This window comes from Petromyzon marinus, chromosome 32 (assembly GCF_048934315.1).
Source record: "Petromyzon marinus isolate PM22_M1 ecotype Great Lakes invasive population chromosome 32, UKy_Petmar_22M1.pri1.0, whole genome shotgun sequence".
Lineage (NCBI taxonomy): Eukaryota > Metazoa > Chordata > Hyperoartia > Petromyzontiformes > Petromyzontidae > Petromyzon > Petromyzon marinus.
Genome location: NC_133698.1, coordinates 9,848,291 through 9,863,280, shown reverse-complemented (window position 1 = coordinate 9,863,280; position 14,990 = coordinate 9,848,291). Strand labels below are relative to the sequence as shown.

Here is a 14,990-nt window from a genome sequence, read left to right as displayed (position 1 = left end):
AGCTTGCAACCTTCCGATAGCTTGCTCTGTCACTAAGCCACCTGGACAGATTAGCCACGTTCTGTACACATTCCCCCGCGTCTAAATAGTACGTAGAGGGAAAGTGCTCGAGAAGCAAATAAAGGATGGACATATAAAAAGAAACATCTGAAACAGAAGTAATTTATTCAAGGGACCAACAAAAAGACATAAATAAAAACGTGTTTGTTAACTGGCAAACATTTATACATGTATATAATAATAATTACATTGCCCAAAGTTAGCCCGTGAGATCAGTACAAGGGGTTGGGGCGTCGGTGTAGGATAGCCGCAATATGGTGATACTACAACAGACACATCGTACAGATTGTAAATTTGCTATGATTAGAAGATGTATTACAGACAGCAAACTGCAGTCGAATTACTTTTTTTACCTTTATTCGTACTGAAAGTATAGAAACGCAAAGTACAATTATAAACTTAGAAGGAAAACTAATATTGCGATGTCACGTCGTGTAAATTTACATGGAAATCCTAGCACGAAAAATGAAATTCCGGCAACCCGGGGCGTGGCGAGACTCCATAGGGAGAGAACAGGGTCAGGGGAGTTGTGATGTCGTCGCGTGCGGCTCAAAGTCATATGCCCGGCCCTGCCGTGCCCACTTTCTCAGCGGCTTCCAAGGCGGCCTTCAAGTTCTGGTCGAAGAGCTCGCACCTGCAGGGGAAGATTATCGGGGCGAAGGTGAGATCATCATGAAGAATGAGTAACTTGCAACGGGGCTCCCTTTGCATGTCCATTAAATACGAGAAAATAAAAATCACACGTACGCATGGATTCTGTAACAATTTTTCAACGTGCGATTGGCTTCACAAGCGTGATTAATGAATGACGTAAGATTACGTGGCCAAACAACTGTTGTCACGCGGCACGTGGCGTATGGTTTCGCAAAATGCACCACGCTCAATTACGTCATCTCGCAATGTCACGTAATGACGATGTCGCCTTGGCCAGCAACACTTTGCTTTTAACCATCATCAAAAGGGCAGATGGCCAGGTGCAGCCGATAACAACCTGGATGTGCGTGGTGGTCACCCATCCGGGGCATTGTGCAGGCTTAAAATCCTGCTTAGCTTCTGAGATTTGACGAGATTATTTAACAGCACTGTGGGTGTTCTAGTGCAATGTATGACGGCTTTATTTGTAACTGAACGGAGATTGGTAACCATGGGTGGCTAAGGACGGGAAATTTATTTAAACCCCAGCATAATCGACAAGCGAGTGAATCTGTGAGCCTACGACAGAATGAATACCAGTTAGTGTGGGCTGGCGAAAGGGGGGGGGGGGGTAGAAGCCAGGACGGATTCAGATATCACCACTGATGTTAGCCGTGGCCGGCAATCTAACTCAGGTCACCGGTTTCAGAGCAGTGCACAAATCACCAATCACTGCGCCAAATACTCCACCCCTGAAACATGTTACATTTCCCCAACATTACTTGCTCCGATGTCTTGGATATTCGGCCAGGTTTCGCCCGCAATGACGCTCACTGGCAAGGAGTAGCCTGTGAAGGAGATACCACCGTGTGCCCCAGAATGCAACGGCTCTCACCGTATAGGCATCTCTAGGGAGTAGAAGGGGTTCTTGAGGGCGTAGTCCGCATACAACTCGTACACTTTCCTCAGCAAAGCGTCCATCCCTGCTTGCCGGGGTTCACAGAGCACCATGAACTTGGTTCCTGCACACAAGGACAAAGATCCCCCGTGTAGCCTTAACAGACTTTTGGGACAAGTGCTGTTAGCAAGAACCTGTGAAGGCCGGCACGGCACACGAAGGGGGTGGGTGGCCAACACCACGCCCGACCGGCTTTGTCTCCCCGTCGGCGATGTTAACAGACCCCACGAGGTACTCATTTGAGGCTGAGTCGACCTAGGGGAGGCCCAGGAACGGTTCAGATAATCGTCATTGGTGTTGGCCGTGAGTGGGAATCGATCTCGGGTCACCAGGTTCGTAGCGCAGCGCGCTCTAACTGCTACACTACCACTCCTGCACACAGTACACAACAAAGTACACAACACAGTACACACGCACACACACAAAGACCATGATACTTGGTGTAGCCTCATAGGCTTACATGTAGGTTTTCGCAGTTGTGCTCTATGGCTCTCCGATGAGATTTCCGGTTGTACCCCTCCCTGTGGTTCAGCACAATGTCTCAGTATGATGTCTCAAGTCAAAATAATTCAATTGAATGGAATTTAATTCGTTTCCTGAAGCTACCAGCATATTGGAGCCAAACGCGAGACATCATGCCAAAAAGCACGCCCTTCAAATCAGAAAGCGCATCAAAAAGCCTCTTGCTGTTGAGGCAACTGCGGTTAACGAGCACCTAATAAGGCTGCGATGGCACCAGTGGGGGTGGTCTTACTAGCGCCACGCCCAGCCGCATACGTCTCCCCTATGCTGATGTTTAAACACCGCTCCAGATACTCAATTAAGGGTGAGTCGACCTAGGGGAGGCCCAGGACAACTCGCTAGATGTTAGCCATGGCTGGGAATCGAACCCAGGTATCTGGGTTTGTAGTGCAGTGCGCTATAGGTATCCACAAGCCCTAGTAATTTACAACCATTGAACTTCATCGGGTTTCCCACCACTATTAACTATGTAAAGCATGCGAGTACTCACCCGTAAGAGTTTGGTAGCAGTGCAGCTTGAATGTGTCGGTCTCCAGGACTTCTATGCCAGTGCTCTTGAGCTCAGGAGACAGCTGAGACCCAATAGCATATAGTCTGCATAACACAGACAAGCCAAGGCGTGTACATTGTTAAACGGTGTAATAACAATAATGCGCCCTAAATTGTCAGCATTAGGGCAGTGCAGCAAAATTCATTGAACTGTACGATATCAGAACGTCTATGTTGCCCGCCTTCATCAGCACACACTGACCAATGTGGATTGACAAAAGGTCGTACGCATGCAATGTTTACAATCTTAATCCAGCAAAACTTCACGGGGTCCCGAGACTCTTTTTCTGGAAGGTCCTGCTACATTTATTCAGGAAGGTCCTGCCATCATCCAGCAGTGGATTTAAAATGGCGCTGTACAAAACGGATGAATTTAGTGCTTCTCGGCAATCACTTTCGGGTCACTTATCCATCGATAAACATGAATAGGACGAGTTTTCATTCACTTCCAGGTGACTCCTCTTATCTGGATTCGTTAAACATTCCCGGGTGACCACTTCTGTGTGACCTTTTCATAGACAAGCACAAACATGTTATTTTCTGACACTATTTGGGCCACGAATAATAGGAGTATACAGATATTAGGGTCTCGGATGAGAGGGGTCATCACCATTATATGTCACATATCGGTTCCATAAATGTCTCCTTTGCTGATGAGGCCTCTCATCACCAAGGTGGATCGCTGCGCCTCACTGAGTTTGCCGGCTTGGTCAACTGTCCCTAACCCGGCGGTCGGTACGTGGGACACTCCCACTAGTGGCGAGATGTTAGCTACCTCACCTGGTGTACAGGAGGTTGTGGGTTCGATCGTGACACTGGCACCTGTATATTTTATCTCTTCCCGTGGTCGCTTGGATGTTTCTCCGGGTCCTCCAGTTTTTCCCTCCACATTTAGAAAAATACGTTTAGAGTATTTGGCGGCTACAATTTTCCACGCCATAAGCCACTTCTCGTTGGGCTACCATTTGTGGCCAGGTCGTTTCTGAAAAAGAGCTATACAGCTCAGTGGGCCTTACCTGGTAAAATAAGCAAGTGTAAGTATATATTGCTGAGTGATATCAGTGACTATGTTATGCGATGCAGACTTCCTTCATGTATGTATGCAGAACTTCCTTCGCACCGTACGTAGGCAACAGTGCTAATCGGAGGCGCGGAGAGACCGTTCAATATGTACGACCTTGATGCCGATCTCGGCTTCGTCTGGTCGCTCAAGTCGCACAGCACGACCTGGGGGGTTACTTACGAGTGGAACATGGAGGCGAGCATGAGCTTCTCATTGGAGGAGAGGCGCGGGCGACCGAAGCGCAGGTTCAAGGGGTAACTGTCAGGGTTGTTGATCACCGCAAGGACATCTCGGCCATCCGGCAGCGTGCGTCCCACCGCGTCGAGGCCATTCACGGCCAGAACCGCGTGCCCCACTGTTGCGGGAGAGAGTGGCGCAGCGAGAGACAACACGGCGGCGGGCGTAGAGAGATTATCAATTTAGAGCGGACGGCAATTATTGGCATAGGCCCTGACGCAACAAATTAAACCTACGTTTTTTTTTTAAAAGACCCATAGCCTTAGATGAAATTTGCTTGTGAGCATTCTTTTTTAGTGGACATAACTGTATCAACATGTGGGAGCCCTTCTATCAAAATCGAATGTTGGATGAGGGCGTCCTCACTCCGCAAGGGTCGTGGGGGTTGTTTGAACATACTTCACTACGCTGGTCGGTGCGAGTTGATGAAGTGGCTGGGGGGGGGGGGGGGCGGAATCAGTTTAGCTAAGACTCACCAACAAGGCTTCATTTAACTATTTTACAGACGCTGTTTGAGCTGTTTATAAGAGTTATTGTAGGCGTAAGGCACTACCACGAGAGTACAAGGAATGCATTTGCATACTCCTATATTACTCACTATAATCAGATTAACAGACTATAAAATTGGACGCATGGACTCACCCTATATATAAATATTTTGACTATTGTCAATGTTTTTTTTTTCGAAACCCATGGCTCGATAACTTCTAAATATCGAATTCTCGTAACAAAGTTCCGGGCTGGTTTGGCCAAAATGACACCTCGCTTGCCACAGATGCTGGCTGTGGCCGGGTTCTCTCCGTGTCTCCGTGTTCTCCTTCGTGTCTGTACGCAATGTCTGTCTCCCAGGGTGGGTCAAGATCGGCCTCTGTGGAGGAGGCTCGTGAAGGACGCTGCTACTGGGCAGTTGGAGGCAGTCGCCCTCCAACAACAACGGAGGGCGGAGGAGCGACGCTCACAACAACGAGCGGAACGCCGGGTGGCTAAAGCACAGCAGGTTGGCACAGCAGGGGGCACAAATGGTCCATCTGCCAGTCGTCTCGGTCATCTCAGCCAGTCGACCCGTGGCACTTGCTGGGTCTGCCCCGTGACCTCCTGCCAGCGGGCGTTCGACACTTCACGTGACCTCAAGGTGCACCTAGCCTGGCACAAGCGTCGTGGTGACATCACCGCCACTTAGCGACGAATTGCGGTTGTTGTTGTCTCTCTTCATGTGTGCGTCTCTCTGTGGTCGTCTTATCTTCCCCTGCGTGCTTCTCTCTCTGTGTGTACGCGACTTAGGTGCTCGCTAACAGCACTTGCCCCCAAGGTCTGTTAAGGCATACACGGGGGATCGTTGTGTACGTGACACTCTCTGTCCACATTGCGACCACACACACGCACAACGTCCGTGCGTTGGCTATCCACAAAGCAGTACATAGATTTTATATACCACAGATGGTGATGATGGTGGCGATGACGGCAAGTTACACAGAGTCTACCACAACCGGCAGTTTAAGCCATCAACATTACGACTGCAAATTGAGGTTTTAGCCACGGGCCTTTTTTTATCGACACAAATATCAATTGAAGCAAACCCGTGTAGAGTGATAATGTAAAAGCCACGCGTCAAAGTAGTGTCAGAAGCGTTATGCTTACAATTGACACCAGGGAAGCCGTAGTTAGACCACGGCCTCGGCTGGATCCTCAAGCCGCCCGAGAGGCCTTAGACCCGGTACCGCCTCGCAGGCGAACACGGAGGGACGGGCCTACCCGGGGCCTAACCGGGGCCTCACCGGGGCCTCACCTCTAATGCCGTCCCTCTGGCCGAAGGCGACGACTATCTTCTCGTCGTGCACCTTCAGCACCAGATCGAGGGGGTAGCTGAAGGTTTTCTCCACCTCGGTCTTCGGGGCGTAGTTGTCGTACTGGAAGATGAGGCCCCCCGCCTTGTTGACAATGTAGACGCTGAAGATCGCCATCTTGGTGAGGGGTGAGGGGGGGGGACGTCACGACGATGGCGCCTTTGGGGTCCCAATCCCCGTGTGCCGCCATCTTGGTAGGGGGATTGTATTAGTGACGTCACCGACCCCCTCCCCCTACGACCACCCCCCACGACCCCCATTCAATTATTTCGACTTCACAAAACGATTCCTTTCAATTAAAACAAATCTATGGATTTTGTCTCGTTTCCAGTGTCCCGTTTGTACGATCTGTCGTCTCGTTGTTGATCACTTTTACTTTATATAAATTGTACTCAATGTCCCGCGTGTCTAAACCTCGTATGCTTTTTTTTCTCCTTTCTGAACATTTGTTGAAAGGGCAATTAATTTGCCCCAAATGAATATCGAACACCCGTACCCGTCGTTAATCTATTAGCACAGTACATCATTCATCTTTACGATCATCATCAATAACGGCAGCAGCTGTCGTTGTCGCGGCTGTCATGATCGATCTACTGCTGGATGGTGGCACCCCCACCAAGTCGTTATTGACATGATTTGGCTGCTAAAAATCTCCACGCGATGAACCACTTAGTTGAGCTGTCGTTTGTGGCCATGTCGCTTCTGAAATAGAAGCCAACAGCTCAAGTGGGCTTGACCTGTTAAAATATTTAAAATAAAAACTTTGTTTTTTATTTGTGTTTATTTTTGTAAGTGATTTTGTTTACCGTTCCCATACTTCGCACTCTGTTGTGTGTTTTTTTTATATTCGTGTTGTTACGTTCTGACCCGGTGCCCCTACTCTGGGGGGGGTGGGGTGGGGTGGGGGGGGGAAGAGCTTTATAGCTCATCGGATTTCCCCCAGTCTAAATAAATATTGTGATCTCTCGCGACGCTGCAATGCATGTCAACAAAATCAATCTCCTGCTGCTGCTGCAAACGAGCTGATTTTACCGCTCCATCTCCTCGCAAGTGGACGCGTTGCCCTCGTGCGCAGGGTGAAGTCTGTCGATCATTTGCCGCCTTTCACGCCCTGGCAACACGAAACGCCTCGGGCCGGGGATGACAAAACATTTTGATTCTAATGATTCTCTACCAGGGCTTTTCATTCTGTGGAATGAATGTGTGATTGTTATAATTGTACTCTCTTAATTTTGCTTCGTTCTACTACAAAGTTTCAAGTGTTTTTTTGTATAGTTTCAATTACTTTTCATATTTTATAATTATAAGAGAATTTCAATATAGTATTCTGAACATCTGCAGTTTTAGTTAGACGCTGAAAATTTTTCAAGTGAATTTTATGCTAAATTTCAGCTTTTCAACGCCTCCTTTTTAATAAAGGTTTCTCCTATAGCATCAGAGTGCAGCGCCACATTAAATACGCACTACAATGACAATAGTTTAAAGTTATTTTTGGGGGGGGGGCAGAGCTTTGTGACGTCATATTTGAGGGGGGTCTGACTTTTTGTGACGCCGTTTGACGAGGGGGGGAGGGTCAAAAATCGGCCCAAATCGCGTGACGTCATTTATGTACGGCCCCTAACACCCTGATATTTAACAATCATTCCCGGGAAGTTTTTGTTGTTGTCTCGGCTGTCTCGTTTTTCCAACTTGAACCATGGAGTGGCGCTTGCGTCTCGCGACATGAGGCCGGCGCTGATTGGCTCGCCACGTCGCGAAGGTGGATGGGGAGGCAGCTCTCTCTCTCTTGTCTCTTCATCTCGGTGCATAAAGGGGCCGTCCATAAATGACGTCACGCGATTTTGGACGATTTTTGCCTCCCCCCCGCCTCGTCACACGGCGTCACAAAAAGTCAGACCCACCCTCAAATATGACGTCACAAAGCTCTGCCCCCCCCCAAAACCATATTTTCATTTTGAAAATAAAACATGCTTCAAATCGCTTTAAACTATTGTCATTGTAGTGCGTAGTTAATGTGGCGCTACACTTTGATGTTGTAGGGGAAAACATTTATTAAAAAGTATATTTAATTAAGTAGAACGTGTTGTCTGTTTATTTAAAAGTTGCGCATTTTGATGTGACGTCACATTTCTCAAACCCCCCCTCCCACCTCGTCACACATCATCACAATTGTCTGACCCCCCCCCCCCCAGGTGCGTGACGTCATTTATGGACGGCCCCTAAACACGAGCGAGCCACTTCGCCGTTGGTCGACGAAGTTTTCCACAATTTTGTTTGGGAGAGGCGATGGGCCAATCCCCGTAACGGCCCGACCTCTATGACCTGGATTTGAACTCGCTCGGTGTTCACTCTTTATGTTTCCACGGCATCGAAGAAGGACGCGCGTGGTACATTGTAATCCCGGTCGACGAGTAGGATACACGTGTGGTTGGAAGGAGGTATTAATTTGCATCTGGCCTTTTTGTTTTACACGTAACTTTTATTCATGCTAACGGCCATTCGTTCAGTTAAATAAGAGTTAATTTTGAAGACGGGAACAGTTGACTTGTTGTAGATGCCTTGGTGGGATTATGAACGTAAATATTCTGCTTCTGATACAGTAATGCGATGCGGGCACGGGGTGAGTAGAGCGCTTGGTCGTTGAGTTAAGAGGGGCGCTTAGGTCACGTGGTTGGGACCATCAGGCCTACGAGGTTTGTTACGTCACCGGTGACGCGTGTTTAGAAGCAAGCATTAAGAAACACGCTTTTTAGAGTATTTGGCAGCTATACATTTACACATGATAAGCGACTTCGTGGAGCTATCCTTTTAGTTTTACAAGTAACTTTTATTCGTGTTAACACCAATTACTCCAGTTAAAAAAATACTTTTGAAGACGGGAACAGATGCCTTATTGTTGTAGATGCTTGTGTTGGCTGCTATACATTTCCACATGATAAGCAACTTGGTTGAGCTATCATTTGTGGCCAGGTCACTTCTGAACAAGAGCTACATAGCTCAGTGGGCCTTACCTGGTAAAATAAAATAAAAATGTGTTTCGTTTTTGGGTGGTGAAGGGGACGTGTTTCAGCAATGAACCGTTTCAATGTATTAATGTGAACTATGTAGCTGTGAAGTTTTATTTTGCGTGCATTTGATTCATTTACAGTATTTATGTTTGTTCATAGTTTTTTGTGTTAAATATGTATTTGGGGGAGCAGTGACGCAGTGGTTTGCTCACCGTGCTATCAATTCGGCGACCCCGAGTTCAATCCCTTGTCACGGCTAACATCGGTCTCGAGTGATGTGTATGCTGAACTTCTTTTGCACCGTACTTAGCCAACCGTGCTAACCAGTCCTTTCCTCCATCCTTCAACCCTCACTAAACAGTGTGGTAGTATTGTATCGTCATGCAGTCCCCATTATTACTGACATGGCGTGGAGGAGGCCTTCATCCAGCAGTGGATGAGAAGGGGCTGTGCGTAAAAAAATTGTTGACTTTTGTTTACAGGAAAAAGGCGAAAATGGAGTTAAGGAAGTGGTAACGGAGATCGCGAAGCCCTGTGGCAACGGGGCCAGCAAGGCAGTGAAACCTCTGAAGTGAGTTCTCTATACCCTGGTGGAAACATTCACTTTCAGCGTGTCACTAACGAAGTCGAGATTTCAGCTCACAGCCATATATCATGATTTGAATGCATACAAATACTGAGTGCAAAAAAACCTAACTTTAAACTTTCGTGACTGCAGGAATTCAAATACTTTGGTTCTTTCGGTTAAGTCACGTAGATAAAAAAAATAATGATAAAAATAAAGATGAAGTGTATAAAATATCACGACGTTTCGATCGCAGCACAAGCGGTAGTCATGAAAAGGGGTTAGCCTCCAAAGGCACACTGTTTATAAAGGTTTGGAGATGGGCGTAGCCCAAGTGTATCAGCAGCACCAGCAATGCCAATGCAGCAGCACCAACATTGCCAATGCAGCAGCAATGCCAATGCAGTAGCACCAACATTGCCAATGCAGCAGCAATGCCAATGCAGCAGCACCAACATTGCCAATGCAACAGCAATGCCAATGCAGCAGCAATGCCAATGCAGCAAGGGCCGCCAGGAAATCTCTGCACCCCGCTCCACACACCACACTGCTGACGGTGGAGGTTGATTGACAAGAAAACACAAGTCAAGTCATGACCCAAAGTGATTGATGACATCTTTCCAATGATTGCTGAGTCTATAACCATCCTCTCGGTTGAAATCGTGTCTGTGTCTGTATATATGGATGGCTTCATGAACGAATCTTTGTTGATAGCCGGTAGGCTTGCAAAGTACCATCATCTTAGAGAAATAAATGTCGTGTGAGCCAGCCGCATTCAAATAATGATCAGCCACGGAAGAAGTATTGGTCCTACCGTGCTTCAAATCTGCCTTATGCTCACGAACACGGTCCGAGACATGTATCTATCTACGTGACTTTACCGAAAGAACCAAAGAATATGCAAAAAAAACCTATTTTGATAAATTGCTGCCATTTAGTTTGAATTTTTATACCTTGCCATCATAATCATCTGTCACGTTATATCCACTGCCAGATGAAGGTCTATTCCTGCCATCGATATTCCTTTTGGTTCTTCGATCCCATAATCCATCTCAATGTGAACTGATCTTATTGCTCCACATCCTCCATGGCCGTCCTCTCGAGCGTGGTATTTCATTTTCCCGTTGGCTTCATTTTCACATCATCAGTCTCATCCACTGGCCATCATCACTTCCATTGATGTGTCTGGGCCAAGCACACTTTTCTCAGCAATGAACAGGATGGTTCTGATTTTGTTTATAATGACAATTTATTTTCATTGATCACAACCAACATTTTTTTCTCCATTGTTATAACACGCTGTAATATCGTTTGATGGCAGCATTGTATTATGTTAAACCGATTTCGCACCGTACGTAGCCAACCATGCTAATTGGTGTATTAATGATAGCCATGTGCGTTCTGTTACTGTGTTCCCTTCCCAGGCCTTTCATCACTGAGGAATATTTCCTCGGGCTGGGTGACTGAGCTGACTTCCACCAGCACAATGGAGACGTTAAAAGGATCCAGGTAAGTTGCTCCCACTGGCCAGGATGGCATCGCGTTCAACTCAAGCTCAGTCCTCTTCACGTTTGTTGTATCTTTAGTGCACCTGCCAGTCACTCACGGTTTTCACCAGTTTGAGCTATCATTTGTGGCCAGGTCACTTCTCAAAAAGAGCTACATAGCTCAGTGGGCCTGACCTGGTAAAATAAAAAATAGTTTTGTATAGTGTGTGCGAGCGTGTAGAACTGCACGTCAGCTTGTGGCTGCCCCCTCAGCTGGGATGGATGTCTTTGTGTTACCCATGTTGACTTATGCTCACTCAGGTCCATGATGTCTCATCAACCCGTAACTTCCCCTGTGACTCCCGTGACCACAACATTTCCTCCTTTGACCCCTGCCCGCCTCCGCCCCCGCGTCTGTCTCAGTTTGGGGAGATCTTGTGCATCACGGACATGCTGCGCAAAGAAGTGTCAATGTGGTGGGAGGGAAAACGCGGTTTCCTGGCACGTCGCCAAATGGATGACGGCACAACATAGCCCCCACACATTGCACCGCTCACGGACATTGTACCATTCCACATTGTGCCGTGTCAAAGACATTGCTGCACACTATGGGCACTGTACCACACCGTGTTAAACATTGTATCATGTCGGAATCAATGTAACGTGTCATGAATGCTCAGTGCTGCGCTGAGGTGACCAACACTAGTTCTGATCCGCGACAGTGCCAGTGCCGTGGCTATCACGATGATGAACATCACGGGACCTCCTTTTGCCAGTATCAAAATATAAGAATAGGTTTTCCCCTTTCTGGCAATGAAACAGTTTGTGTTAAGATATTAAAACACCAAACTGAAACCTTTTGCAAGGAATCATGGACTGCATTAACCACGCATACTTGTGATGAACATGCAAACAAAAAAAACATGCTCTGACACTTATGTGCATTGTCTTTGAAACTGATTGGTCCACACCAGAGACAGCTTTCATTACATTTAAGAAAACTATATTTTCCCACTCGCTTTGCTCTCAGACAATAATGCTCACTGCAAGTGGTAAAACTGATATCTAAAATGACGCAAGCTGGAATTTTGGCCAAATTAAGTACAGGACGAAATATAATGTAACATGTTTTTTTTAAGCGGTCATCTGAGACCCCACTCACTACACCTGATAAACCGGTTTAATCGCAGTCACAGGTGTCAGCCTCAAGATTCAAACCCAGCATCTCAGTGGTGCCAGCTGAGCGCCCTGACCTGAGTTAACCAGATGCCTCATTCTCGTCTGGCTTCAGTGGACAGTTGTACTTATTGTCCAGACGATGCGATTTTAAATACTTTTAACTATAACTCTCTCCTCCTCCCTCCTCCTTCCACAGTCACCAAGGATCAGGGCGAGGTGTTTGGCTGCGACCTGGCTCAGCACCTGGGCAACACGGCACACGATGGTGAGTTCCGCCGATACACCGCAGCCGTACAGCTCTCGCACAATCCACCAGATGCTGTCGTCCACCAACCCTGCCTCCTTCACCGGAACAAATGAATGCGCGTGCCACCGTGGCCGGATATAAAGATAACAATAATAATACATTTCTTCTTCTTTGGTTCTTTCGGTAAAGTCACGTAGAATGAGAATAAAATAATAAAATAAAACAATAAAATTCTCACGACGTTTCGGCCACAACACAAGTAGCCTTCTTCAGGGGACGACAGAGCTTTAAATCGAAATTTAATAATACATTTGTATAATTCGGTGGACCGGGTGGCACACTGGTTTGCGGGAGGCGGGGGAGGGGAGACGAATGTTTAAACGATTGTATAAGAATCAACTAAAAATAAAATGTTTTGTATTGCAACAAAACGCAAGCCCGATACAACACCCCAACACATTTCTGGCGACGGGGTCCAGAAAATCCGCAGTAAGCCGTTCCGGCGCGAGGGAAACAGCGCGAAATGGAAGGGGAAGACGAGGACCCTGGTGCTGCCCCAGCCAAGTGGGGACCTCGCGTTAGGGGAAAGATGAAAATTTAAATAGGGAGGGGAAACGGGGGGGGGGGGTGGTGAGGAATAACCAGCATGCCAAGGAACGGCCAGGGATAAGGGGGAAAGGGGGGTATAAAAATCTACTTTACTCGATGAATGTTTATTCCCTTGTGATTCGTAGCTTGAGTTGATCGGTCTGCCGTGTCTCTCGTACAGTCCCACAGGTGGTGAAGCTGTGCGCTGAGCACATTGAGAGGCACGGCATCGTCAATGACATCTACTGCTGCTCCGGGGTCATCAGCAATGTCAACAAGTTGCGGTAAGGCCACACGGCACTGCCTCCCACCACCACCATCTTCATGACCTTCACCAATGCCACCATCACCACTACCACCATCATTACCACCATCACCAACATCAGCACCATCACCACCAACACAATCACGATCACCACCATCATAACCATCATCATTATTATCACCACCACCAACATCTTATATACCTATACGGCCCTTTTGTCAATCAACTGCTTGGCCAGGGCCTCCCTACGCCAGTACTGGTCGTTTACAACCCGCGCTGACCAGTGTGCTGAAGTATGGTCAAATAACCTCTGTCATGTGATTCGAAACGCACGCTGCAAATGGTGGTTCATCTCGCGTCAGTGCCTCTGCCATCATTGCTGGCGCGCGCCGAGATAGACGTGGACGTTCTTCAGCTGCAGAGTATTATGGGTAATTCCCACAATGCCATGTAACGACAGGAGATTTTTCGGAATGCTTCGGAAGTGAACAGTCCATGTTTATTGTACGTAATCGGTTCATACATTGTACGAAATTTGTTCATGCGCCACAATGTCAAGAATCTAATCTTGCCTCCCAACCGTGAAAGTTCATCGAATCGTGAGGGGGAGGCCCTTGTCCAGCAGTGGGTAGACCAAGGCTCATCACCACAACGAGACTAAGCCCTCACTCCCCTACTGCCATCCCCACCCCGCACTCTCTCGCTCACGCAGAGAGAAGTTCAACGCGGGGACGGGGCCCGACCTGATGGGGGAGGCGCACGACATTCACTCCAAGAGCTCCCTCCTCAAGCGATACTTTCGCGAGCTGCCCGACAAATTCGCCGTAAGCACGCGACCATCGGTTGCGCATTGTGGGCAACTGCACCATTTGTTCCACAGCGGCTCTTGCCTTTCCCCGCAAATTGACATCACAACCTTGGAGACCGTTGCGAGTTTTTAAAAAAATAATTTCCAAGTGAGGCAGACTCCCAAGTGTTTGAGGTTTAACCACAGACTAGCGCGCTGCTGCGTTGCGACGCTGCCGTTCGCGTTTCCCATGGGTGGCGAGCGTTTCGTGCGTCGGCGCAGGGGGTGATGACGGCCCTGACGGAGGACAAACTCATCTTGATACAGGAGGTCACCGAACTACAGGTACAACAACAACAGCAGCCACCATTGGCCATTGAAGTGGCAGTGACATTACCATGGCACCTGTACAATGCTAGCCAGGTGCACTTTGAGGCCGTTACATGAAGTGTCGAAGGCTTGCTGCTGGCAGGAGGTCACGGGAGGGACCCATGTGCCATGGGTTGACTGAGATTGCTGGCAGATGCACCAGCTGTGCCCCCTACTGTGCCAATTTGCTGCATTCTAGCCGCACGACGCTCCCCTCGTTGTTGTTGGAGGGCAATTGCCTCCAGCTGCCCAGTTACATCCTTTATGCACTAGCACACGTGCACCATCAATGACAAAGAAAAGATCCCCCGTATAGCCTTAACAGACTATAGGGGCAAGTGCTGTTAGCGAGCACCTATGAAGGCCGGAACGGTACACGAGGTGGTGGGTGGCCAGCACCACGCCCGACCGCCTTTGTCTCCCCAGTGGCAATGTTTTTACCCACCGCACCAGGTACTAATTTCAGGCTGAGTCGACCTAGGGGAGGCCCAGGACCGGTTCAGATAATCGTCACTGGTGTTGGCCGTGAGCGGGAATCGAACCTGGGTCGCCAGGTTCATAGCGCAGCGCGCTAACCGCTACACTACCGCTCCCCATCAATGGACACACACAGATACACGCAAGTCCCA

General features: G+C 48.1%; 1 protein-coding gene and 1 long non-coding RNA gene across 3 annotated transcripts; one reads left to right on the top strand and one right to left on the bottom strand.

The window, feature by feature from the left end:
- Nucleotides 1-146: 146 nt before the first annotated feature.
- On the bottom strand, nt 147-6,032 carry TRAPPC4 (trafficking protein particle complex subunit 4). Its single transcript, XM_032964569.2, has 5 exons — nt 5,809-6,032; nt 3,966-4,140; nt 2,664-2,767; nt 1,589-1,715; nt 147-694 (listed from the first exon to the last, which is right to left on the bottom strand). Exons 1-5 carry the CDS (start codon nt 5,981-5,983, stop codon nt 616-618), a joined length of 660 nt encoding a protein of 219 aa, XP_032820460.1. The 5' UTR covers nt 5,984-6,032; the 3' UTR covers nt 147-615.
- LOC116948153 (uncharacterized) lies at nt 5,076-14,030 on the top strand. Of its 2 annotated transcripts, XR_012945821.1 has the most exons (7): nt 5,076-5,154; nt 8,059-8,304; nt 9,357-9,445; nt 10,864-10,948; nt 12,302-12,370; nt 13,122-13,224; nt 13,918-14,030. It is a non-coding gene; the product is annotated as an uncharacterized LOC116948153 (long non-coding RNA). The 2 variants fall into 2 exon arrangements; XR_004403760.2 differs by having other exon boundaries at nt 8,059-9,445.
- The last annotated feature ends 960 nt before the right edge of the window (nt 14,031-14,990 follow it).